At 40.4% G+C, this 25,311-nt stretch overlaps 3 protein-coding genes across 3 annotated transcripts in view; 1 reads left to right on the forward strand and 2 right to left on the reverse strand.

Annotated features, from left to right (window-relative positions):
- xrcc1 (X-ray repair complementing defective repair in Chinese hamster cells 1) overlaps positions 1–13,707 on the reverse strand; it is a 17,929-nt gene extending 4,222 nt beyond the window's left edge. The window contains 13 exon segments of the mRNA XM_084557269.1: positions 826–877; positions 880–924; positions 997–1,078; positions 6,338–6,454; positions 7,770–8,004; positions 8,086–8,248; positions 9,420–9,526; positions 9,704–9,827; positions 11,389–11,466; positions 11,669–11,827; positions 11,942–12,049; positions 12,900–12,992; positions 13,094–13,707. Coding sequence (XP_084413395.1) covers positions 826–877; positions 880–924; positions 997–1,078; positions 6,338–6,454; positions 7,770–8,004; positions 8,086–8,248; positions 9,420–9,526; positions 9,704–9,827; positions 11,389–11,466; positions 11,669–11,827; positions 11,942–12,049; positions 12,900–12,992; positions 13,094–13,144 — 1,414 coding nt within the window. The 5' untranslated portion in view covers positions 13,145–13,707.
- A 1,166-nt stretch (positions 13,708–14,873) lies between these two features.
- On the reverse strand, positions 14,874–19,643 carry LOC311497496 (myelin-associated glycoprotein; the record flags this gene model as incomplete). Its single annotated transcript, XM_084557817.1, has 9 exons — positions 14,874–15,065; positions 15,149–15,314; positions 15,400–15,502; positions 15,779–16,051; positions 16,203–16,466; positions 16,554–16,865; positions 17,315–17,716; positions 18,340–18,543; positions 19,637–19,643. 9 exons carry the CDS (start codon positions 19,641–19,643, stop codon positions 14,916–14,918), a joined length of 1,881 nt encoding a protein of 626 aa, XP_084413943.1. The 3' UTR covers positions 14,874–14,915.
- A 903-nt stretch (positions 19,644–20,546) lies between these two features.
- On the forward strand, positions 20,547–21,227 carry LOC311497498 (uncharacterized protein; the record flags this gene model as incomplete). Its single annotated transcript, XM_084557819.1, has 2 exons — positions 20,547–20,609; positions 21,072–21,227. Coding segments are annotated over 2 exons (198 nt in total), but the record flags the coding sequence as incomplete, so codon positions are not given.
- Positions 21,228–25,311: the final 4,084 nt, after the last annotated feature.

A 25,311-nucleotide genomic window follows, 5' to 3' on the forward strand; every position in this document is an offset into this window, starting at 1 on the left:
ATCGCTTTATAGCTGACAGTTGGTCAATAGTGGACATTCGAGGCCCTGGTTGCTTAGGTAACCCTCTTTTATAATTCCCACTCTGACTGTTTTAAGTGTAACAAGCAGAACATAAAAAATAAGACAGAGCACCCTGTTCTTGTAGTCACTGCATGCTACCAGCATGTGGGAATTAGGTGGTATGAACCAAGGTCGTTTGCTTGTGCTAAAGGTTTAGGAAAACTTTATATCTTTATATTTGCCAACATTTTAACTTTATATTTGTCATTCAGCTGTATCAGTTGCTCCAATGGCTGTCACCTCAAACACATCACCTTAAAGTTGAAATTAGTTCAACTTGGTACCCACTTGGTACATGTCAGCGGGCTTAAAATTGAACTGAAAAAGTTATGCTGGCCAATGTGACAAGATCGTTTTAGTTTGAACCATCAGGTAATAGGAGAGTTTATCTTTTCAAACATTTTCTTTGTTTAATTTGTTTTTGTACACTCAGACGTTATCCATCCTCTTTTATCTCGGCTGTCATTTTTCAATTTCCTCTACTTCACCTTTTCGTTGGGTCAACTGCTAGCTTCGTCCCCTGTCATTTCACCCTGTCTGTCCTTTGTCTCGGGTGAATTTTGGCTATGAGTCAGTAGAAAAACACATTTAAGTCCTTTGTAAAGCTATGATCTATTGATCTTTTGAGAACTACAATGGGTTTTTCATTTATCCCAACAACAGTCCCTATTGCACACAAAGAAAAGAGAAATAGCAGTGCTGGTGTTAATAGAAACATCAGACGATGTTCAGTTACATTGTCCATTAATATCCACTGATACCGACCTGGTTCATCTACATCAGTGGATCCATCATACTCATCACTGTCCTCTTTCTTTATTTGTGTCTTTTAGGAGTGACTTGTCTCTCCTGCTTCGGTGGAATCTGCAAGAACAGGTAGTGTTAAGATTTTTCGTTTGACTATATTTATAGGCTCACTTGAAGAAACAAATTTACCTTTGTGTTCATTTCCTCTTCACTCTGGTCGTCCACTTCCATTTCGCTCTCTGAGCTCGACTCTGCTCCATCCATCAAATACCTGGTGAAAAACAAAAAAAGAGGGCTTCACACAGTGTGTCGGGATGATTAAAAGCAGAGGGAGAAGAACGCCTGCACAATATATCTTGTTCCCAATCAGCTTTACCTGTACAATGATTCAAAGTGCGGTGGGGCTTTGTCAGGCATAAGCGGAACAAAAGAAGGATTCAGAGTAAAGGTAACATTTTTCACCAGATGAATCAATGTCCTGATGTTTAAAACATGACCATGCGTTATATGCTTTTAAGTTTGCATGCCACACATGCATGACACATGTTTAAGCTAACTAAAAACAAATGGCCCTGTTTTTAGTAAATGGTCTTGTTTTTATATGGCACTTTTCAGTCACAGACACATCTACCCATTCGCTCACACAAGCACACACACATTCACACACCAGTGCCACACACTGGGTGCAACTGGGGGTTCTTGCTCAAGGACGCTTCGGCATGTGGCTCACGGGGGTTTGAACCGCTAACCCTCTGGTACGAAGACAACCTGAGGATCTGTTCTACCTGCTGAGTCACAGCCACCCAACAACAACAACAACAAAAAAATAAATAAAAATGGCCCAGTAATAAATTATTCGGTACTGCTGCTGCCCTTACTCCTTGTAAGCCGTGTGCTACTTTATTTCAATTTCAGTTGCTCAACTTATCTCATAATGACAACAATTCCACACGACACAAAGATAAATTGTTCAATAAAAGAGATCAACTGTTCTTTGACCAGAAGCCTGGTTCTGTTCTGTGTAATTCTATAGGTAAAAATAAAATCCTGTGGTGATAATCATACAGGAAGCAGGTGGGATATGAAGAACAATAAAAAAGGACCAACAAAACAATCATTCCTGCTGCCCTCACACACATATATACGTAATAAGGGAACAATAAGTATGACATTATCCCCGAGCTTCTCTATATATTACTTCAAGCCACTATAAAGCCAGCTGGATGTTATCAGCTTGTGAAGAGTCAAAATGCCACCGCATTGTTGTAATCATTTCCACACACACAAAGTAAGGAGACATTTTGCTGAGCTATGCTTGCTTGTTTCATAAAACTCAGTGTCCAGAAAATTGGAAAATGGAAAAGGGACACCTAGGGCAGTGAGAGTAACAAGAAAACCACTGCATATGGCAATAAGTGTCATTACAATAAAGGATGCGGTTATACACTGATCAGGCATAACATTATGACCACCTTCCTAATATTGTGTAGGTCTCCCTTGTTCCTCCAAAACAGTTGTGACTCATCAGAGAATGGACATGGGCCTTCTGAGGGTGTCCTGTGGTGTCTGGCAATAGAATGTTGTCAGTGGGGGCCTTTGGGTCCTATGGGTTGAGGGGAGGGGCCTCTGTGGATCATCCCACAGATACTTGATCAGTTTGGGATCTAGTGAATTTGGAGGCCAGGTCAACACCTTGTGCTGTTCTTCATGTTTTTTGAGTTGTTCCTAAAGCATTTTTGTGTGTGTGTCTGTGTCAGGCTGCATCCTGCTGGGGATGATTGCTGCCATCAAGGAGTGTCATTGCTATGGGGTGGGGGTGCCTGGTCTAGTCTAAGTAACATCCACATGAATGCCAGGTCCAAAAGTTTCCCAGCAGAACATTGAATTGTTACAAGATGGTCAATGTTATTTACCTTTCCTGTCAGTGGTTATAATGTTGTGGCTGATTGGTGTACATTAGCTGAAACATTTTTAAGTACCACAGTACAACATTGTATCTGGTGTTTTTAGGTATTAACTGAGGTTAACAGAGAAGCTTTGATTAAATCATTCATCAAACACAAAAACAACTTTAATCACCTTGAGTTCTGGGAAATTACAAGATATTTTATCACTATTTTATGAAATTCAGTGAACTAAAACATTCACCATTGATCAAAAAATAAATTACAGATTAATAAATAACGCACATACTTGTCTGAAGCCCCCATTTCTGTGCCTGTTCAGTGTCTTACAATAGGGTTGAGTTAACAATGCTCACAAAATAACCTTCAGAGTTAATGTAGTATTTTCAAGCACTAAATACACACAAAAATTGAATGTTATTGAGCAGACAGAAGAACTTAGGGCTCAATTATTGATTGAGAAAACAAGACGATTTTTCAAACAACATTTCATCAACATTTAAACATTCAAAAACCCTTGTATAGTCCTATTGCCTTCTTGTTGACTATTACTAACCAATTATTGTTCTTCAAATTTGTTAAATACTCTATTTGTTACTGACAATCAAATGCTTTCAACCACTTCTATACTTTTGTCACAACACCTTCAGGATGTAGTGAACACTCTGTGCTTTTTTGTGTTGTGGATGCGAGTGAATTTTTATGTGGAGATATTTTGGCTCCACCATGTGCACTATTTTCCGAGTCCTTTTGTTGCAACGGAGCACTGATCTACAGAGAAATCTGTGTACTTATTTGGCTCTATTGTGATGTTACGTTACAGTGCTGCTCGAGTGTTTTCTGCTCTCCATCTTTCTGCCCGTCTCTAGATCCTCGGCGATTGAGTAATGGCTGTGGAGAAAGCATTTCTGGGGTGCTCAGCTGATGTCGCAGTCTCATTAATATATACACTACACTGTGCACATGCATGTCAGGATGTGAACAGAGCTGTGCATTTGTCTCCAGATACACAGTGATAAAGTGTTTGTATGCAGGATGGAGCAACAGTTTGAGAGTGAGTGTGCGCATTTGTCTGGGCACTTGTCATCATCAAAGTAAGTGGTCGCTTTAATTACCCATAGCAGATGCAGCTTTTAAATAAAGGATACATCATCAAAGCTGCGCACACTCCAAGCAACACACAATAGTGGTGCTGGGCAGGGGAATGGATTATTCTGACAACAAGAGACGGGGGACAGAGTAGAATGGAGGGTGGGGGGGTGGGGGTGAGAGATCTTTGGCACAATGAGAAACTGACAGAGGAAGACGAGCATGAGGGAGAATGATGACACAGGCTGCAGTGAAGTTCTCATTTCAAGAGCCTTGAAATTTTAAAGTAAGGACGGGATTTAATGAAACCTCCGCGTTGTGTGCCATCGTTCTTCTGCAGTATTTATTTAAAAGTTGGTTCTCCTTAGGCATTTAGAAATACCTAACAATAAACAAACAATGCACATTTCAAGCTTAAAAAAACAAACAAAAAAAAAAGATGCAACCGGGCAATTTATGTGATGTGAAAAAGTAAAAATGTATTTTCCTTTTTTAAACTTATTGAAAGTTGTTGAAAGTACGTCACTGTTAATGTTGATGTCAATTGTCAATATTAAAGCCAAATGTTGTCAATTCATTTTCACATGACAAAGGGAAAAAAAAAGAATCATATTTTAGTTTTATCTCTACGGTGAAATGTTTTATGTGACAAGGAAGTGCTATGACACAAAAATTGAAAATGTGACGCATCTAAAAAAGGCTGATACTGAGGCTGTGTGGGAATTTGTGTGTGGACAGTTTGTAAGAATAAATAGGCCTACCACAGCAGACCTCCAAACGATGGCAGGAGCAGTATTTGGACCATTACATCTGTGAGATCTGACTGATTTTAAGAGCAGATCTTAGTAAAGATAAAAGGTATTCCTAAAGAATCTTAGCTCTTAAGAGAGCTCCCAAGGTGAGATCTGTTAAAAACAGGGAGGAGGACTTTTAAGAGGCTTAGGAATTTCTTCCTAATGAAGAAAAAAAAAAAATGGCATAAAGGAGGCATTTATCTGTTGTGCTATATTTTCCCATGCCTGCTTCTTGGCTTGTAGTGCGACATTGGGGCCAAATCTACGTCTCAAAACACTTTTATTCTCATTGACCAGTTAAGCCAGACAAACACAGTTCCTAGGTCCAGTTGGGTTTCCTACTTCATTTCTTCTCCATTGCTGTTTGGTTTGTGAAAGATTGAACGCCAACCAACACTGCTTCTTATAGACCGATTAGCAATCACAGAAACTCATTTTACCCTCGTTAATACCAAATGGATGAAAAATGACCAGCATGGTAAATAAATGGAAGCAAATAAACAGAACTATCAGCATGTGAATACTGAGCAAGTGGGAGTTTTCACATATTTTGTAGGATAAATTTTTAAAGTATAGCTTACTACTTATTTATTTTTATGTAAAATATTATTTATAATTACACAGTCTTCATAGAGATTAGATTCTATGATTAAGTCTATGGATTTGACGGTCCATTCTAGGCCCATTATGACCAAAAGTGTATTTCTATCTAGCTTTTAGGATCAACCAATCACACCTTTTGAAATGATGACTCATATCTAGCAACAGGGTCAACCACACCTCCTCACTAAGAGTTTCAGTCCATTCCTTGCCCAGAGTTCCGAGAATGTTTTGTAATCACTTCTAAACTAAGACTCCTAGCTACACTAAGTTAGGAGCTCTCTGAGAGGATTCTCAGAATCTTTAGGAATACGGGCCCTGAAGGGAAAGAAAACATAAAGCAGCAACACATCTCTAGATAAAAGCCAGCGAAGTTACGGATTCTATGACTGAAAGTGGATGAACAACAATATACTTAGAATGGATACAGCTAATACCATAACTACAACTCATCATCCATAGTGACCTCACATCTGAATTATATTACTAGAAGTCTCACAAGGTCAGTGGCCTTGGATAATCCTGCTAGTTGGAAATCAATTCATCTTCAATGTGGATACAACCATTACAGATGGAATGAGAGTGAAGGAATTCTTTAAACGATAAAGGCAACACTCCATTCAGTACAGTACCATTCCATTCATTATGGACCTTCCATTGCTTGAGACGAGCATTCCGCCCTGCATTATTCAGTACACAGAGATTTGTGTGGAGCAATGACAGAAGACCTTGATGCTGCGAAAGCTCCCCCTATAACGAGGCATATAATTAGAGAGCTGTGGGAGCTGGGTGGGTTGAATTTGTGATCACAGCAGGGATCGGGCTGCTCAAGGTTGCAGTGTTCTCTGAAGCAAGTGGGCAACGCTGCTGTGCGAGGTGTATTTTTGGATGCTTCAATCAGTGTGAGTGCTGTGCACAGATTGTAGAAACACAGACATGGCTTAAGAGAAAGTATTAATCAGATATGGATTCATACGTTGGGCACATGGTTAATGCTAAAACCATGCTGTTACTGCACAGAGGTATCCTTTAACAAGTATCCCTCCAGCTGTTCTTTTGGCCGATTCGGAGCATAGAAATTTCATTACAGTGCAGTTTAATACCCCCATTATTGCCATAAAATCACTTTTTTGCCTCTCTTACCTTTTATAGGAAATCTTCTGTTTTCTCTTGTGGCAGTCCATCACCCATTCCTTTCGTACGATCATGCCACCTGCGGATTTCACCTGGCTGTACTTCGGGGTGTTAGCGAAGGCACAGCTGGAGATTAATAGAGCGAAACAGATGTGCACACACGGACACACATGGTTACATCATCAAGAGAAGCTGACAAGGGCAATCGTCTGTGCTGACAGCGGAGATCAAGAATGCAATCACACTGAATTACTGAGAGTGGTAACAGGCCTCTTACACAATGCTGTAATCTGTTTCAGTGATAAAAAAAAACAACCACATGTAGTCTAAAGATAAGGTGACTGGGTCATTTATAATGATTATTATTGACTATTATTGACTATGATCATCATGTGCTGACACAAAGCTTCAACGTTTTACACTTCAATCATTTCTAAAATTTAAAACAAAACATGGAGCTGAAAATACTATTCTTCATTGTACTCTGGTGTTTTCCTTTTAATCTTCTACCAACATTGTGTAGCTTCACCACATATTGATCTTTTGTCTTATCTGCATCTTTTGCATTTGTTCTCAGTTTATCTCTTCAATTTCTCTTCCTCGAGCCGCGTTTCTGACCTCTCCTCGTCAAAGGACTACAGTGAATAATGTCTCTAACAGTCTAATGTGGTGGGAAAATATCTGATCAATGTTCTGCTGGTGTCTTTATCAAACTAAAGACACTCACAAAGACACAGAGTAAACAACTTTCTGAATAAAGTAACACTGACTTTTGAAATGGACTTAGTTTCTCTGTAAGAATGTGATGACTGTGATGAGTCGTAAAGTTCATGGAATATCTAAAACAAAGGCAACTGGATTTGGTTGGAGTTTTCTTGAAGATGTCTCACCACTCCTCTTCAGTTCTAAATGACTGGTGGGGAGTTGAGGGTTTTATTTCCCTGTATCAACACGACACCTTCACAGCACTACATCACCTTAGATCGCACCTCATCATCGTCAACTCTCGACACCAAACTGGATATTTCCTCAAACATGTCACAGCATCACCTTGAATGTTGTTAGTGGGGGCCTTTGGGTCCTATGGGTTGAGGGGAGGGGCCTCTGTGGATCATCCCACAGATACTTGATCAGTTTGGGATCTAGTGAATTTGGATGACAGGTCAACACCTTGTGCTGTTCTTCATGTTTTTTGAGTTTTTTGTGGAGTGTCATTGCTATGGGGTGGGGGTGACTGGTCTGGTCTAGGTGGGTGGTACATGTCTAAGTAACATCCAGGTTCAAAAGTCAATGTTATTTACTTCTCCTGACAATGGTTTTAATGTTGTGGCTGATCGGTGTAGATGTTTAATACATACATAATAGTTTTATGCATAATCATAAGCAAGGTCAACTTAAGCAAGTGCTTTCATATGCTTTTCTATGCCTCTCAGCTACTTACATCAGATGTGTGGAGTCGGGCGTCCAGTCGGGCCGATACTTGGCCCCCATTTCCAAAGCCTTTTCCCTCAGCTCCCCTCTAAAGGGGTTCTGGAAGCCACTGAGTACAAACACCACCCCCTCCATGATCCGTTTGAATGGGACCTGCTGCTCACTCTGGGACTTTGCCTTTGGTTTGGGTTTAGGTTCAGGTTTAGGTTGACCCTTCCTCTCCGTAGATTTTTGCGCTGATGGCGCTGCAAAGAGATTTAACTTTAATTCATTTTTCTAGGAGTAGAAAAAAAATCGTGTTTGCCAAGGTTCAGATATTGTGTTACCTTTGGCGGTGCTGGGGCTGGGTGTGCTCACTGGCGTCGGCTTGTGTTTGGGGGTCACAGCTTTTCCCTCAGGTGATCCGGCTGGGCTTATTTTCTTTGAGGGCGTAGGGCCGGGGGCAGACTGCCGCTCTTTGCTGAACTCAAATTTTCTTTTTGCTGGTGGCTACGGGACAAAAGTAACAGTCGATATGAGCTTAAGCCGTTAGAAAGAACAAAATAAAGCAGATGTGTTGGGAGGAGACACGGATTGATGATGAGCAGAATAAAGTAGGCTCCGAAGAAATTCAAAGACATTCATTCTAAGACAAAACAATGACCGTTTAATCAACTCAACTCAAGTGTGACTAGAGTAGGGGAGGTCTTTTTTTCCATCCAATTAAATGATTCTGCTAATGCTGCTGATAATTAGAAATAAAACTCAAATTACCAGAGTAATAATTTTGTCTGCCTTCCCTTGCAGTGACATGTATGTGTGCCGCTCAGTCCGGTAGATTTCTCTGTATTTATGTTTCCTTTTAGTCTGTATTGACAGAGTGTCTTTCCCCTGTATGAGCCGACCTCCTGCTTTCCTTGCCATAGTGGGCTCAGGAAGAATCCATTTTAATGTGTGACCGGAATTATAATTTTTGAATTTTTTTATTTTTTTATTTTTAAACATGGGGATCACTTATCACTGAAAAGCCAACTGCTGTGGGCAGAAGAACTGATCAATATGTCGGACTAATTTTGGCATACCTGTAGTGACTGTATTGACATGGACACTGACATGCCACTAATAATCAAAATAATCTGTAACCACCTCAGTTGGAACGGACTGGTCTGACTGGAATTCAATTCGAATTGATTGTCTCTCTGATTGGACTAAATGCTTTCTAGGGACGTGAACACCAGATGACGTGATGATTTTCCAGGATTGACAGAAACAAGGAGGCAGCAAAACAACCAGGTGTTTGAAAACATGCAAGAAACTGGAATTGATGTGGGAGGCCAAGTTCGATTTGTTGGTTTATCTTCATCATCTTAATCTATTGAATGAATTCAGAGCTGTCAATAAAGTTGGGAATAAACTCCTTCTACGGTCAAACTTCTCCACTGCTGGCAGAACCACTATACATCAAAAAGTCCTATTCTGATTAATGTTTTGGGACATGTACACACATATATCTTAACAGATCATTTATTTAGTGTCCAAGTAAGCACTTATGTAGGAATCTGTTTCATCTTCACTGTGCCCCTCTCTGCCTTCCTGTGGTGTAAATTAAGAAATCTCCTACTGCTCATTAAGGAACAGCTGCCAGTCCTTCAGTGAGGACAGTGATGAGGATGTTTAGTACCTGTGGTGAGGCAGAATTGGAAGAGGAAGCTTGGCCTGATGCGTGGGAGCTGCTTCCCACTTGTAGGGCAGCAGCAGCGTAGCTCAACTTCTCACTCTGAGGAGACACTAAGGAGAGACATGTGCAGAGGACAGGTGATGGAACAGAGGAAAACTATTCCCATGAAGCAGCTCAATAATAAAGAATGTCTTTTGCTCGTTTTATTATTCAATGTCATTACCACAAAAAGCTGAAAGAGTTTAATTGGTCTTCAGGAGCTGGCAGAGTTAAATAAAGGGATCTACCTTTGAGCGAAGTACTAGGTTTTGATGCACTGTCGCGATTGAAAAACAGACTGCCAGGTTGAAGGCTGGGCCCGGATGAAGGAGACTCATCCTTCACCCTGAACTGTCCCAGCTTTGTCAGTTTCTGACGGGAGAGAAGAACGAAGAGTTCATTGTCAATGCAGAAGATGGAGGGACTGTCTGAAGTGCATCTCCTCTTAATACAGTAAAAGGTTTGACACATGATTTCATGACCTGAAAAGATATTTACAGGACAGATTAAAGGCACAACACACCGTCAGTTTTTTGGTCTGGATTCACACCAGAGCATGAAGGAAATCTCGATGATTGTCATTCAAATACACTTCGGTTAAGTTATAATCACCTTATAGGTGGTAGGTAAAAAATTTTTACTGGAAAATACACAAGCTGCAGTGTGTTTTTCAGTGAGCTAAGAATTTACTGCATCCATTTACCATCTGATAAAATATTGCCCATTTAATAAACCTAAAACATTTAACTGCTCTTTTCTATGCAAAGACATGTATTTGCTCCCCCTTTCAAAAGTCCGCCCCCCCACCCCCCTATATGAGCAGCGCCTCCTGCTATCCTTGTCAAAGACAGTGATGCATTTTTATCTGTGGCAGGAATTAAAGTATAAGAAAAAAACTGCAGCTGTAAAGGGAAAAAAGTAGAATTTATTAGTACATTTTACACGTACAACTTAGGATTTCTGTTGAAAAGTGGTACAAATAAATCTTATCTCAAATCTTATGCATTCTATAAGCATGTATCTGTATGTGCATGCAGAATGCTAAATAGTTTTTAACTTAACTTTTTCTACTGCTGCAGCTTCACATTAAAAGCTTTTTAACAGGGCAGACGGTTTTATTATGAAGTAGTCACGGGAAATGCTCAGAAATGAACACAATTAAAAAATGAAAGAAAACAATGGTCATTTCTGTGCATTTTATATGACAATTTAAAATATTGCAGGTAGTAATGGAACAGAAAAGCTGCAATAGTGAGCTACAGATGAAGAGCTGCAGGAGACAGGCAGGACACTCTGTTAACCCCTAATTCTCAGCAGAATAGATTTAGATTGCTGTTGCGCACAGAACGATGAAAATAGATTTCTGATTTCTTTACCAAAACAAAAGCAACTACAGGTGACACAAAGTCAAACAGAACTGAAATGTTCAAGGTAGCCACTTAAAGAAACAAGATAACGCCATTACAGCACTTATACAACACATTTGGGAATATGGCAATATTATAAATTGATTAATGTCAAAGTAAAGCAATGCACTCACATCTTTAATTCCACATTAACATGGTCACACAAGTCCTCTAGTAATACTGAGCTTTATAATGATAACGTCAACATAGCACAGACTTAGTCAGTACAGATTGAAGTGTGCTGTAGAACTGACTTTTAAACATCTGATAAGATTCATTGTCTTGTTTAGTTTTGATATGACATAATCATCAAATTCAAATCAAATCAAAGTAATACTCCAACTTCAGACTGTGATAGGAAAGGGCGTTTCAGACTATTGAGGTTATTGTACAGCCACATTAGATTACTTTGACACATGAAAAAAACAACAGCATATTTTTAAAAGTAATTATCCATATGCCATCAACACTGACAATATGGTCTCAACTGAAGAGATTAAATGAGATCTAGGCAGTGCATTACTTACTGGAGAGGAAGTTGGCGGAGGATCATTTTTGTCAGGTGGTGAATGGAACTTAACAAAGGCAAGCCCGTATGCAATGTTCTGTAAAACGCAAAGACAAACTTGTGTTATATTTTGGTGAAGGAGCCTCCATGCAACTTAAAAGCTGCCTCAACAAATAAGACAAATGATGGTGAAAGTGTTGAAAAATGATTTTATTCCAAAACACTGCTGTTGTGCTTGTTAATAATTTGATTCGCATGAAAAATTAGAACTTATTTATTTGTTTCCACCAGGGTCTTACCTTGCTGTATGGCTGGCTACACACAATTTTCACTCGGTCCCACTTCTCCTGAGCTGTGCTCTTCTGCAGCTGATTGGGCCCAAAGAAACGCACCCGGTTCATGTTGGTGCCATTACGGCTCTCCGTGGGGGACATGAAGGAGGATGTAACCAGAAGAACCTAAAGCAGAGAGTATAAAACGTTAAAAGCAAGTATAAAGTTCAAACTAATACGTAAAGTATTAGTTATATGTCGTTATGAGTGAGATTCACTTGGATTGGTTTGAGAGAATACCTCATAGTCCTGGTCTCTGACAGCTGAAGAGTTCCCCACCAATACCTCGATGAAAGCTGACCCTTCATTTCCAATATCAATACTGTGCACCTGCTCTTCTTTCTCAAACTGAAAAATGTAAAGCAGCATTGGTTAAAGGAGCTTAAACAAGGCATGGAAACAAGTGAAAAGATCTGAACTAGTGTCTGCAGGAGGTATTCTAGCGACCCCTACTATTAAATGTGTTCCTTACTGACTTTTACAGCTGAACAAATGGGGCGCAAAGGGCGGAGAAGCTCTTTGTTGTATGATCATAACCCCCCAAACAACCAGAAGGAAAACGCAAAACAACGAATCTAATCTGGACATTAACGCTAAAAAAATTCATGCACGGGGTGAATGTGTGTAAAGATCAACACAATATGTTGTGTAAAATCATGCAAGTGCAGCATTCGGCTGCTTCCTGAACTTATACGTCTAAGCTGAGGATGGTCTCACTGTTGAGGCCAGACAAGGGGATTCCCAAAGAGACAAATATATCAACAAAGGGGAAGTGGGAAGACACTGAAATGCATAAGTCTGCTCAAGTCTTACCTTGGGATACCACACATATTCACTGTGTCTGCAAGTTGATTCATATATGGCATTATAACTAACACCACTGAAGCTCCTTACTGAAAATGTTAGGAGTGAAAGCAAAATATGTAGGGGCATGCCTTCACTTGACCTCAAATGCAATTATTTTCACATTTTCTCCTTTTGAACTGACAAATGCTTTGGTAATAAATAGACTTCATAAACACTTGACTTTTAGACAAACCCATCAAGGTAACTGGGAGTATACAAAAAGATCTAGGATTTAAATTCGCAGCTGTAATATGTTCTGTGATTCTACCCATTTAGATCTGTGGTTTGCGTTTTCAGAAAAAGTACATGCAACAAAACAACGAGATATTTAACAGCCGAGGCAAAAACAAACCTGTAGGATGACTGATGTCTGCTTCTCCCCGGGTCTTGCAGCTTTCCACTTTCTGTAGGTGTCAGAACTGAGCAGGTTGTCTGCTTTGTGAGTCTGTTTAGCAGTACAACAAGAAGTGGGTGTAAGGTTCACGTCTGTCTATATGCTTGGAAACATTTAACACGCATTAATGAAGCGACAGTGGAGCAACTTACAGTGTCCTCGGTGCTGCAGGACACGACGTGTTTCAGCTTGATTTCTGGCATGTTTTTGTTAATGCTGATCAACTGGTCCGTGTATTCAAATAAAACCTACCGGGCACTTGCGTGGTCACGAAGCACTACTGTAAACGGCTAATAAAACATAAAGCGCATTAAGTTTCCATTCACTGGCAGCAACTTTAGCCTAAAAAACTCAAGTAAATTTACTTTCTTGCCTATCAGCGTCAGACAAACCGTGGACTAACGTGATAGCATGCTAGCAAACAATAGGCAGAGTGAACTTTTCCTGAGTAACTGATGGTTTTAGCACACCCTGAGGGCTGTTCCGCGTAAGTCTTTCACACTGTTATGTACTTGACACATACACGGTACTTTGTCGTTACCGCAAACATCAGAAAATACATTATAATGCTTTTAATATTAAGTAAAATGTGCGTGGAGGTTCACTCATTTTCCCACCAAAAGCCTGTACGACTCGAGATGCGACGCAACTTCCGGAAAACAGCGGTCCCAACCAATCAGAGCTTTGGTTTCTTCTTCTACGATTTAATAACGGGTCACCTGAGCTTTATCACCTCCATTTGGTAAGAGTGTGTATTAATTTGTATTATTAATGCGAATACCGTCAAGCATAAATCAACTTTTACGGTACAGTTGCTATTTAGCTTTTTATTATTATTATTATTATTTAGTTAATATTTTCCAATATTGAGGAGAACATAAGCACGGCATGTTTTATATTGCTGCAACGTGACACTTTTCTATTAGTACACAAATACACATATTTCAGAGCAGACATTTTCAAGAGAAGTAGCCTCTATAGTTTATTACTCTGTTGATTCCATTTATAGTCTTTTAGTGCCTTGAGTCAGATAACTTTGCTGATCTCTAGGTGAAACATTATTTGGTGCATCTGCACTAAAGGCAAGCCTGACATGAAAAAAATAAAATTAAAAAAAAGAGAGAGAAAAATACAGAAAAGGACCATAAATCAAAGCTATGTGTGAATAGACAGTAGTTGCAAGAGTAAAACTAAGCAGGGCATTTCAATAAACCACAATAAGAATGCTATATACAGTAATATACAGTAGGCAACAGGAAGTACACATCAGTGTAAATAACTGTACTTTATGAGCACTAATGGAGCTATGTAAATAAAAACAACTGATCAAGTAGAATCCTTCTTGGAAATTACTACAACTAGCCATTTTTGGATGGATGAATAGGGGTGAGAGGATAATTATCAGTAATATTTATTTTAGTTTTATACAAATATTTCAGGTTTCAATGGGTGTTAAAGGCCTTGGACTTTATGTCCTTGCCACTGGTGAAACCTTCTGGTGATGCTTTGCAGAACAGAGCCATCACTGATGTAACGGTGTAGCAACCTGCAACACAGCTTGAGCTCCGGATTTTCTCCCTCAAGAGGAACTTTAAACACCCTCTGTAGATCACTTTGTGCAGCAGCTGCTGTTATAAATGCAGCTGACCGGTCAGACTAAATCAGATTTGAGGGTCTGTTCTCTGTGTTTTCAAGGGCATTGCAGATAAAATATTGAAACCTCTTTTATCATACCTTATCATCTTTTATATAAAACAGAGACACAGGCCGACGCTCAGTGACAGAAATTGTTCAATATGCAGACTAGGAGAAGGACAGATCACCTCTAGCTATTCGAGGGACCAGCGTGCATTGTAAAACACTAATGGCATCCAAGTATTGATGTATACCACAGCCTGTAAGCTACATAAACATAGATAGCCATCAGTAGAATAAATGTGAAGTTTATAATGAGAGTTTAACGTGGCTCAGAGTTCAGAGGATTTCCAGATAGATGGCCGTCTCTGCATCAGTAGCGGCACCTTGCACCTCTCTTGTTGCCCTGACGGGGCCAGCTCGCCTATCCATTCCTCCACCATCTCCACCTCTTCTTCTCTCCCCACCTCTTCTGCCCATTGGAGGAATCTGAAAAGGGAAGACAGATGTTGCTAATTCTAAAATACGGAGACATTTTTTGACATTATGTAACGTCAAAGTCAAACAAACACCTGCTTAGTGTGGACAAAAAGAGGAGTGCAGTTCTGGTACACAAGTTGGTAGCTGCCATTGGAGTAAATATGAGTCACTTCTGTGCAGTTAATGTAGAGGGGCATCCTGTCTTGATAAATTCCCAGTCCCTCGGGGTACACAGCGGGACGTCTCCTCAGGACACGTCTGAAAGGAGCATGACAGGTGTGTGAGCTTCACAAAGAGCAAGTGTGATGAAATTTAAGTAAAAGGGTAGACGTGCTTCACATACTTTCTGCTTCTCTTTCGACAGTAGTAGACAAGAAGACACAGAAGGGATATGAGCATGCAGATGGCCACAGCAGGGAGAACCAGCCACAACAATGTTGGTGTTTCTGTAAGTTTAACACAAGAGCAGACGTTCAGACTTGTTGTCTTCATGTTAGAGGGTTCACTTGATAACATTGTCTGTAAAACCTTTGTCAACATACTAAGCAATGCTATGCTATCAGCGTGGTTCTAGAAAGTGAAAGCATCATGAGGTTTTCTTTCCAAATTCTCTCTCCACCGTTTTTAAGCTGCAGGCAAGTTGCACAGATGATCGGAGTGAATAAACAAGATTTGTCTTTGTTAGTGTGAAAAACAAAAACAAAACAGCGCTTTGAACACACCCTCGCTTCCCTGCAGCAAAATCAGAGAGTCGTTTCCCAGCGCGTTGAAAGCAAAGCAGATCACCCTCTGGGGTTTGTCCATGTGGCCCCTCAGAGTGGCCGTCAGCGTGTTGGGCTCTGATGTTGCCGACATGTTGTAATCATGAGGTGGAGGAGTGCCATTAACGCTCCAGGTGACTGCAGGTTTGGGGTTAGAGTCGACCGAACAGCGGCACAGCAGCACGGAATTCTCCACAGTGCAGTTGGAGGAGAGGTGGAAGATGACTGGCTTATCTGGAGGAGAGAAAGGACGTACTTTTACATGTTATCTGGAACAATTTATGCCTACCATCTCTAAACCTCACTACTTGTGCGCAGTGTTTTAGAAAGCAACACAAAGTGTACATTTGCAAATCTGTTTGCAAGGCAATTGAGGCACAATTACATTGGATATTCAGCGCTGTTGGCCGGGACTCTCCGCGACCGATCATGTTTTGAGCTGAGCAGCGGACCCTCATATCTCTGGTCACGTTGAACACCCGGACCGTGTGTGTTCGTTGCCGTAGGTGCACAGTGTGGCCGTGCTGAGTGTAGGACCAGCGGTACTCCGACACCGGAGGGTCAGCTTTACAAGAGCACATCAGCAAAGCATTGCCCCCCTCCTGCACTTCCAAGGAGTGCACCTGAACCTTCACATCTTTTGGTGGAACTGAGAGGAGAGAAAAAAAAAAGGTATTTTAATATTTATTGTAAACTGAGCCAAGAAATGCAAAGATACTACTGAAACTATGCTTACAAGTCACATGCAGCTCCTTAGAAGTGGCTAATGGTTGGGCTCCTGGGTAGCTGACCTCACACCTGACCCTGGGCTTCACCCGGTGCGACACAGTGAAGGACAGAGAGGCCAGTAGCATCCGCCTGTGGGGATCTGGGTACAATGTCTGAACTTCTCCGGGCTCAGTGCTGTTCAGCAGGGCTCCTCGCTCCCACCTCCACTCCAGGGCAGGAGGTTTGGAGGGGCAGTGATAGCTGACAGAACAGTTCAGAGTCACCGTCTGTCCTTCTGTGGCCGACAACATGCCGCTGATGACAGGTGGCTCAGGAGTATCTGTCAGTGAGGAAAATCTCCATCATCACCATGTGTGATTACACAAAAGACATAATAATTGTACAAAGGTGGAATCTCTTACAAAGGCTATTGTTATTCTTTGTTTCCATAGGTTTCCATATTTACTGTACGTAGAAACTATTAAAACCCATCTGCCCAGGTTATTCATTTCATTCTTCTGTCATGTTTTACTTTCTTATTTTATCTATTGATGACGTTTTGGTAGAGGGAAGACTATAAAAAGGTGTTCATTTTCATTTATTCAAATATTTCTTTATGTATACATTATGTTGGGCATTCATTCCACAACTGTACTTTTAAACATTCTCTTATGTAACATTTGGTTCAACAGCTGAGAAACAGATTTAATCTGATTGTCCAATAGTCCTAAAAATAAAACAAAATATTAAAATGATAGAAAGAACTAGAAAACCGTCTCTCCCACTCACTGATAACATCCAGATTGAAGCTCCTTGGCGTCCCCCAGAGTAAGTCTTCACCTCTCTTTAGAGCCATCTCATACACCTGCGAGTCATCCTGCCGGATCCTGTCGATCTTCACTGAGCAGTCTCCGTCTGCGATCCGGCCGAAGAGGGAAGCCCGGCCCAAGAAGTCCCTGCTGACTTGATCTCTGTCCTGGCTGTTAAACGCAGTGCTCCGAAGTGGAAAAATATTGCTACCGCCTCTGAACCTCAGCCGCACCTCCATCCTCTCCTTCCTCCCTCTGAGAAGATGAGGAGCTAGAGGAGTGAAGGAGCAGGGGATGACCACACAGGAGCCCACCAGAGCCTGAACGCGGTCAGGGACTGAGGGTACAGGAGAGACAGCCTGGCCCCCCCTCCACAGGGCTGCTGTTGTGATGGAGAACATAAAATCAACTACCAGGAAGGATCTGGTTCAAAGTACATTATTCTAGGAGGACTTCTTACAACTCCAGAGCTGCACAGTTGTGACACTTTTTCCAAGTACATAGCCAATTCAGAAGTTTCACTGACCTAATCAAGAAGTCATATCTGAATCATCCTAAGACCTTGAATACTAATAAATATACTAATAATATAATACATATAATAATCAACATAAATTCTAAATTGAAATGAGGTTTGTGCTGCAGCAAATGCATGACACCAAATGATTTCGCAACAGATGTATATTTAGAAAAGGGAAGAGGGTAACTGAACTTTTAGCTCTCCAACAACTTTTTTTTTTTTTTTTTTGCCACGTGGATATTACATTACAATATTACATATTGTTCCTGTCTCTCCAGTAAATTATATTCTATATCTATTCTATGGAAACAAGTAGTCAAAAAGCTTTTACATCTCTGGTGATTCCACTGGTATCAGGCAAAGCAAGTCAATACATACAGTGAAGAAAAATGATATAATTCATTTAAATAAAAATTATATTGGTACAAAGAGCAAAATATGGCTAAATGCATTGAAATATAGAAATAACAGATTGAAGTCCTTACCAAGAATCAGAGGACACACTAGAAAGACAGTGTCCACATGCATGACTGCAACCCTGCTCTGCCGACACAGACAGGGAAGGATGAACGGAGGGGTAAAGAGGGGAAGTTGGAGTGTTACATTGCGCCAGTGGTATGACTTCACATGGATTCCTCTTACACTTCCATAACCATTACCTACTGTATATTCCACCGAGTGCAGTTTGTCTCATGGTCCAGGTGGTTGTTTCAGGAAAAATTTATAATTTTGTTCATATTTACATAGATCCGGAGGATCGTGCAAGTGGTGAAACTATAAATTGTTGGCAAGGGAAAGAAAGACCTCAGCGATAATCTGTGAGCCAAACACATGACAATGAGTGAGTCATTCTCATGCTGTTGGCCATTTCCTCAAAGGCTCCAAAAACTAAATGTGCTCAATTCTGATTCCCTTTGTCCACACAGACCGGCCAAACCGAACCTCAGACAGGGTGATAACAACTGGAAAATAGCAGGGAAAACAGATTACTGACATCAGCATGACGCTGACTTATTGCTTTTCCATAAATATTTGTCAGTGTAAACGGATATTTGGTTACGTTCAGGACAACAAAGGGAAAAATGTGCAGGCTAAAACAGAAATGACTGGTTTCATGTTTGTTTGTTTTTTCTTCTGTTTTTCTATCTCTATTCGTTCATCTTCTGTAACCGCTTGTCCTGTGAAGGGTCGAGGGGAGGCTGGAGCCTATCCCAGCTGTTATCAGGTGAGAGGCAGGGCAACAGAGAGACAGACAACCACTCACACTCACATTCACACCTACGGCCAATTTAGAATTACCAGTCAACCTAACAAGCATGTCTTTGGATGGTGGGAGGAAGCCAGCACGCCACTGTGCTGCCCCTGTTTTTTTACATTTACATGTTGTAAATATTCTCTGCATAACATTGAAATTACTGGCACCTGGATGGAGATAGACAAACAAGTAATTAGTCAGGGACAATTACTGTTTGAACTACAGAGCTGCCACACCTCCCTACGTCTTAAGACTGAAAGTGTCTTTGTGACAACTCTGATGACTGAAATCGCAACTCCAGTCGAGACTGAAACTCGACTGGAGTTGCTGAATACAGTAATATCTATTTAAGGCCTGCATTTAAATGAATGAGCATGGTGGTGATAGTGAAGTAATCCTTATAGTCTGATTTACGTTTCTATATGTGCTAGTTTTCTAAAGTCAAAGTTTCAGTGTGTGTTGAATAGAGAGCAGTAACCACTCCTTTAAGCCTTTAATTCACAATTCCCATTGTGTATTTGTTTTACCCCTCATGACATTCATTCATTCATTCATCTTCTGTAACCACTTTAACGTAGGGCTAACACAGAGAGACAGACAACCATTCACACTCACATTCACACCTACGGCCAATTTAGAATCACCAATGAACCTAACGAGCATGTCTTTGGATGGTGGGAGGAAGTTGGAGTACCCGGAGAGAACCCAGGCAGACACAGGGAGAACATGCAAACTCCACACAGAAAGGCTGAATTCATGGATCCATGGATCGAACCCGGGACCTTCTCGCTGTGAGGCATCAGTGCTAACCACCTCGCCACTGTGCTGCCCCCTCATGACAGTCTGGTGGTATTTTCTGAAACCACAGCTCAACTCAGCAGCTGCTGTAGTCTCAGCTAGACTCACTGCTCAACTGAACTTGATTGACTGATGCCAAGATGCAGGTCTTTGCTGGAGAAGGCACCCTCTGATGCTTTGACCCAGGCTCTGGAGACAGAGGAGAACAGCCTGCTGGTGTTGAGGGAAGTGCAGAGATCTGCATCTCAGGTTCAACAAACACTTCAGCAATGATGCCTGTAGGTCAGTATCTGCACCTGTGCAAACTGATGGTGAAGTTTGTTTCCTGATCTCTTGCTTCTTATATTGCAGCTAACGAAGAACAGAAACCTAAACTCAGTTTGTGTTGTGGTGTGACAATCTGAGTGTTGAGGACTGCGCAGCGTTTCAGTACATTCTGTAGTTTTCTATACACAAGTTGCAGTAGCTCAACTTGGGCTACTCCAACACTGGAAACAGAAGACTCAACAGACTGGGGCCAATTCCACATTGTCAGGAATCTTTCTAGTGAGTAGTGTTGTTTAAATTAAACTCTCACAAAGCCTTTCTCTGAAACGACTCAACCAGATTATTTTTATGATCTCTGACAGTGTGATATGAAACTGCCTATACAGGCAAGCAGCTATTTTGCAACCTGCAGTCCTGAAATCAAACGAGTGCCAAGTATAACAACAACTACCATAACACTGCCTTGAAAGAAATACATTAAGATTTAGAGCTAGTAGAGTTCAATTATCATAAAATGTTAGGTTCAGAAGTTGAGTGGGTATAATAAGTAGTGCAAATCATTATTTGTGTCATTATCAAAACATTTTTCCGTAGTTCACACTTGATATTTCTATCGAGTTTCTGATGAGTTGGTGCTGTGACATGGTTTGCTAGAGACTGGTAGCGCTGACTGAAAGGATTGAACGCCACCTGCAGGAATTCCATGGATATACCAGGTTTAGCCAAAACCTCTGGCCTCTGAGTTGAATTGTGTGCATTCTAAGCCTTTTCAAGGCCTGCAGATACTCTGACCTACTCTTAAGGAGTACAGTCTATATTTGACTTACAGCAGCATGATTGTTCTACTTGTATGTGTAGAACAGTAGTACAGTATGTGTGGCAATAACCTGAGTTCAGAGGGAGTTTCAGAGCTGTGTATCCAACACCACTCTGGTGGAACTCTATCTGGACAACACCGCCACTACAGACAGAGGAACAGAAAACATTGTCAACTGCCTCAGCAAAAACACGTCTCTAAAGAGAGTGACATAAGATTACAACATATGCTAACTTGTACACAGTCTTCTGACTTGTTGGGAGTGACAGAGGAGGGGTGGGCGGCTGGAGCAACATAGACTGTGCATTGTTGCAGACTTTGTGGATGATCTCGGGTTACTTTAGGCCTTAGGGGTTTTACTGCTGGGCCATGATGCTTTAAGCAGGAAGTCGACTGATCGCCGATCACCTGACAATAACAACATAGAAGACAGCTGAGGTGCCCAGTGGGTTATAGCAGCAAACCAGCAGTGGTTCACCAAGTGTGTGGATATACTTTGCTTAAAATGAAGCCCATTCCACCGTGACATGCAGACTATGTAAATCAGTCCTGAAATACAACAAATGTACTACTGCGATAATAACTCATCTGCAAAGACATCCACTAATGCTAGCTCTAGCTCTACCCCTTCCAACCGACAGCAGTCAATTAACAACTTCACCAACGTCCTGTGGGAACAGAGAGAAGGAGGGTGCACCTCAAACATTTGCTGATGAATTTCATTGTTTAAAGTTATTAGACCTTTAGCTGCTATACAGTATTGGTAAGCTCATGTGTTTATGTTCAGTCTGATGATGTCTATGGTGTTGATGTGGGCTACAGCTGACAGTAGTTTGTGTTCAAGCTTCAGGAAACTTGCAGAAAAGCCACCGTAGCTTTTGTGTGAGACGCTACAATATAGCACTTTCTACTTTGTTTTTATGTGTGACATCACTGATTAGTCGACGTCGACTCAACTTTCGCCACATATTAGTTGACTTTAAAAAATCTGAAGTCGTTCCCCAATAAGGCCTACCTGGACTAGGTTGAAGAGATCCAGGTTTACAGAGACCAGGTTGAAGGAAATCCAGGAGGCAGGAGAAAAGGTGGAGAAAGGGGTGAACACAGAGAAGACAAAGGCTCTCCAAACAAAGCTCAAGGAGTTCCTAAAGTCCTATAGCCAAATGTGATTCTTTCACCTCAGCTATCATAAATCAGCATATTAACCATAAGGATCTGTCTGGAGTCTTAGAGACCCCAAGAGTCACGTTAACAGCACAAATACACTTTTAAACTGATTAAATGTTTCAGCTGTAAAATAAAGGATTACTTCTCTCTGTGGTGTCAAGTAAATCTAAGCATAAACTGTTGTTTCTTCTGTACATGTTATACAGAAACCACAGGTTAAACCAACCTAAAATCTTTGAGTCGGGTAAAACAGTGATAGTGAATGACTTTTTGACAAACCAACGTAACAAACTAATCAGCCACGTGAAGACTGAAACGATTCACTGCTCTGTGGTGTAAAAAAAACTTTACACGTGAGTTAATATAAATAACAGATGAAGAAAACAAGAAGGGCGTTAAAGCATTTTCACACTGCGCGCACACTTGTTAAAGTTCCTCATTTTCAAAATAGTTTCTCATTGTCAGATGGAGACAAAGTGAAGTCAAGTTTATAAGTGTCTAAACTTGACTTCACTTTGTCTCCATCTGCACAACAGACCACATTAGATTCCACATGTACACTTTAGTCAGATGTATGTATCTTTGACAGATGTATGTTTATCTTGTTTCTCCTGCTGTTCTCTCTTTTCTATCTTTACCTGGCCACCCTAAGGCCGGTGGGTCCCTCCATATGAGCTGGGTTCTGCTCAAGGTTTCTTCTTCTTGCTCAAGGGAGTTTTTCCTTGCCACCATCACCTTCATGCTTGCTCTGGGGGTTTCAGGTCAGGTTTTGTAAAGCGTCTTGAGACAATTTATATTGCTATTGATGTTATATAAATAAAATTTATATAGCATTGAAAAATTGAAAAACTGAATGGAACAGACTGAATGAAAATGTAATTATTTTATTCAGAGTCAGGATTGTTGACGAGATACAGAGATTTAATAGATTAGATGAGAATTTCCTTTTTTTTCCTTTTTTTGACTGCTTGACAATGTTCTTGAATGTATTTGATCATTTAAATTATATTTAGATTTTAAAAATCTTAATGCAACATTGCACATCATATTTTTGTCACTGTTAATCACTACTTTTATCTTTCTGATTATTTTGTCCAAAATGTTTCATGTTTTCATCACATTATTTCAGAAAGAGGAACAATGTTTATCTCTTCAGTACTCTCCAGTAAGGGCGTAGCCTCTCTATACTGACTTGTCAGTGAATATATTACAATAATCTGATGAAATATATGTACATATTTCTTCAGATTATTCTTGATTATACAATTTAATTTGTATCAATAACAACTCCAAATCTTAACTCACTTACATGATATGACTGATGCTTTTCTGTTTTGATTTTCTGTTTTACACCCCACATGTTCCAATAACCCCCAGACAGTTTGAAAATTGACCTCTCCTGACAAGCAAAGGTGTCTCGAGCCCTGACTTTACTTCTGATTTGTTGTCTTCTGAAAGGCAGGTTTGAGTTCATTTATACATGGAAATGTGCTGTTCAGCCTTCAGTATATGTATAATGTTCTGAGACCAAAGCTTATGAATAATTAAATTCTTAATTTTGTATTGTATTTTATTTTACGATCATTTCAGAATAATTAGAGCAGAAAATGGCTTCTTAAAAGTCTTCTCAAAACTTTTTATTTCAGGTGTCCAGTGTGGACAGTGGAAAGTCAATATGTCACAGACTATAGAGGTTCTGAGAGGATCCTGTGTGACCATCCCCTGCTCCTTTGATATAGAGAGCACATATAACAACTATTTAGATCAGACATGTAAAGCAATGTGGAAAAAGAAAAGTAAAGATGAAGTTGTGTTTGATAGTAAAACTAGAACAAATGGAGAATTGATGGGAGTACTGACAGACAGAGACTGCACCACAACCCTGAATAACATGGTTTCTGATGACACATATTACTTCGGACTGGAATGTGAGAATGACTTGAAATACAGCTTTAGCTCCAACCCAATCAACATTAATGTCAAAGGTAAATTGTGATATTTATCTATAAAATATGTATTATAATTCAATAGTGGATTTACTACAAATTAAGTAAGCAGTCTTAAATTGCAGATTATCTATTGATGTTTTTTGTCTTTTAAAGTTCCCATCATTTAGTTTCATTCAGCTGTAGATTTACTACAAATGAATAATCAATGATTATTTATTGACTGGTCCAACTGTTCCTTCCTACCAGCTGATCCTCCCTCACCCACTCTGACTCCGTCCACACTGGAGGTGGAGGAGGGAACCTCAGTGAGTCTGACGTGCTCTGCTCCAGCTCCCTGTCTGTCTCATCCTCCAACTCTGACATGGAGCCCCAGACTGGGTGACAGTCAGGAGACACTGCAGGAGAATCAGGACAAAACTAAAGTCCAGACCTCTGTTCTGACCTTCACTGCTTCTCACCTCCGGTAGATCGCGAAGGTAGTGCAGGTTTTAGATGTTTATCTGTCGCATCGCCAAAACAAACAGCAAGACAAACCTTCATCTTTGTTTTTACTTTATATTCGCAACATGCCCTCGAGTTCAGCGGCACACAGCTACCACAACTTCAACAACTCAAGAATACGTCTTTCTTAAAGAGACAGCGCTATTTTTCTAAAGGTGCAGTGCACCAATTTTTCTTGATAAAAATAGGAAGATGGACAGAGCTTTTAACACTGTATTAACAATTAATATGACTTAGAATATATATATATATATATATATATATACACACACACACACACACACACACACACACACACATATCCCCCCCCATAGAAAAACTGGTCTGGCCCAATGGTGGGCCACACAACCCACTTGCACTTGGCCCACATGCATGAATGAATTGCGGCCCTTACGTGCCCACATCCGGCATCCAACATGTGTGCCACATAAGGCCCACAACTCAGCCGAACTGCAACCAGAGCTGGCCCTAATCTAGCCCAAACTATTTTCAGAAGTGGTTCCTGATGTCAGCCTTAACTCGGCCACTTAATTTATGTGCCATATTTATTCAGATATATAGATATATATATATAGTTTTAAAAAAACAAACAAAAAAAAACAAGTACAGTATTATAAGCAAATGTTTATTTTTTAGTAATGTCAGAACAGTATACACACCTGCACAGCAAACAAATATTTAACAAATTTAAAAACTGTACATT

Source organism: Chelon labrosus (genome assembly GCF_963514085.1).
Source record: "Chelon labrosus genome assembly, chromosome: 12".
NCBI lineage: Eukaryota > Metazoa > Chordata > Actinopteri > Mugiliformes > Mugilidae > Chelon > Chelon labrosus.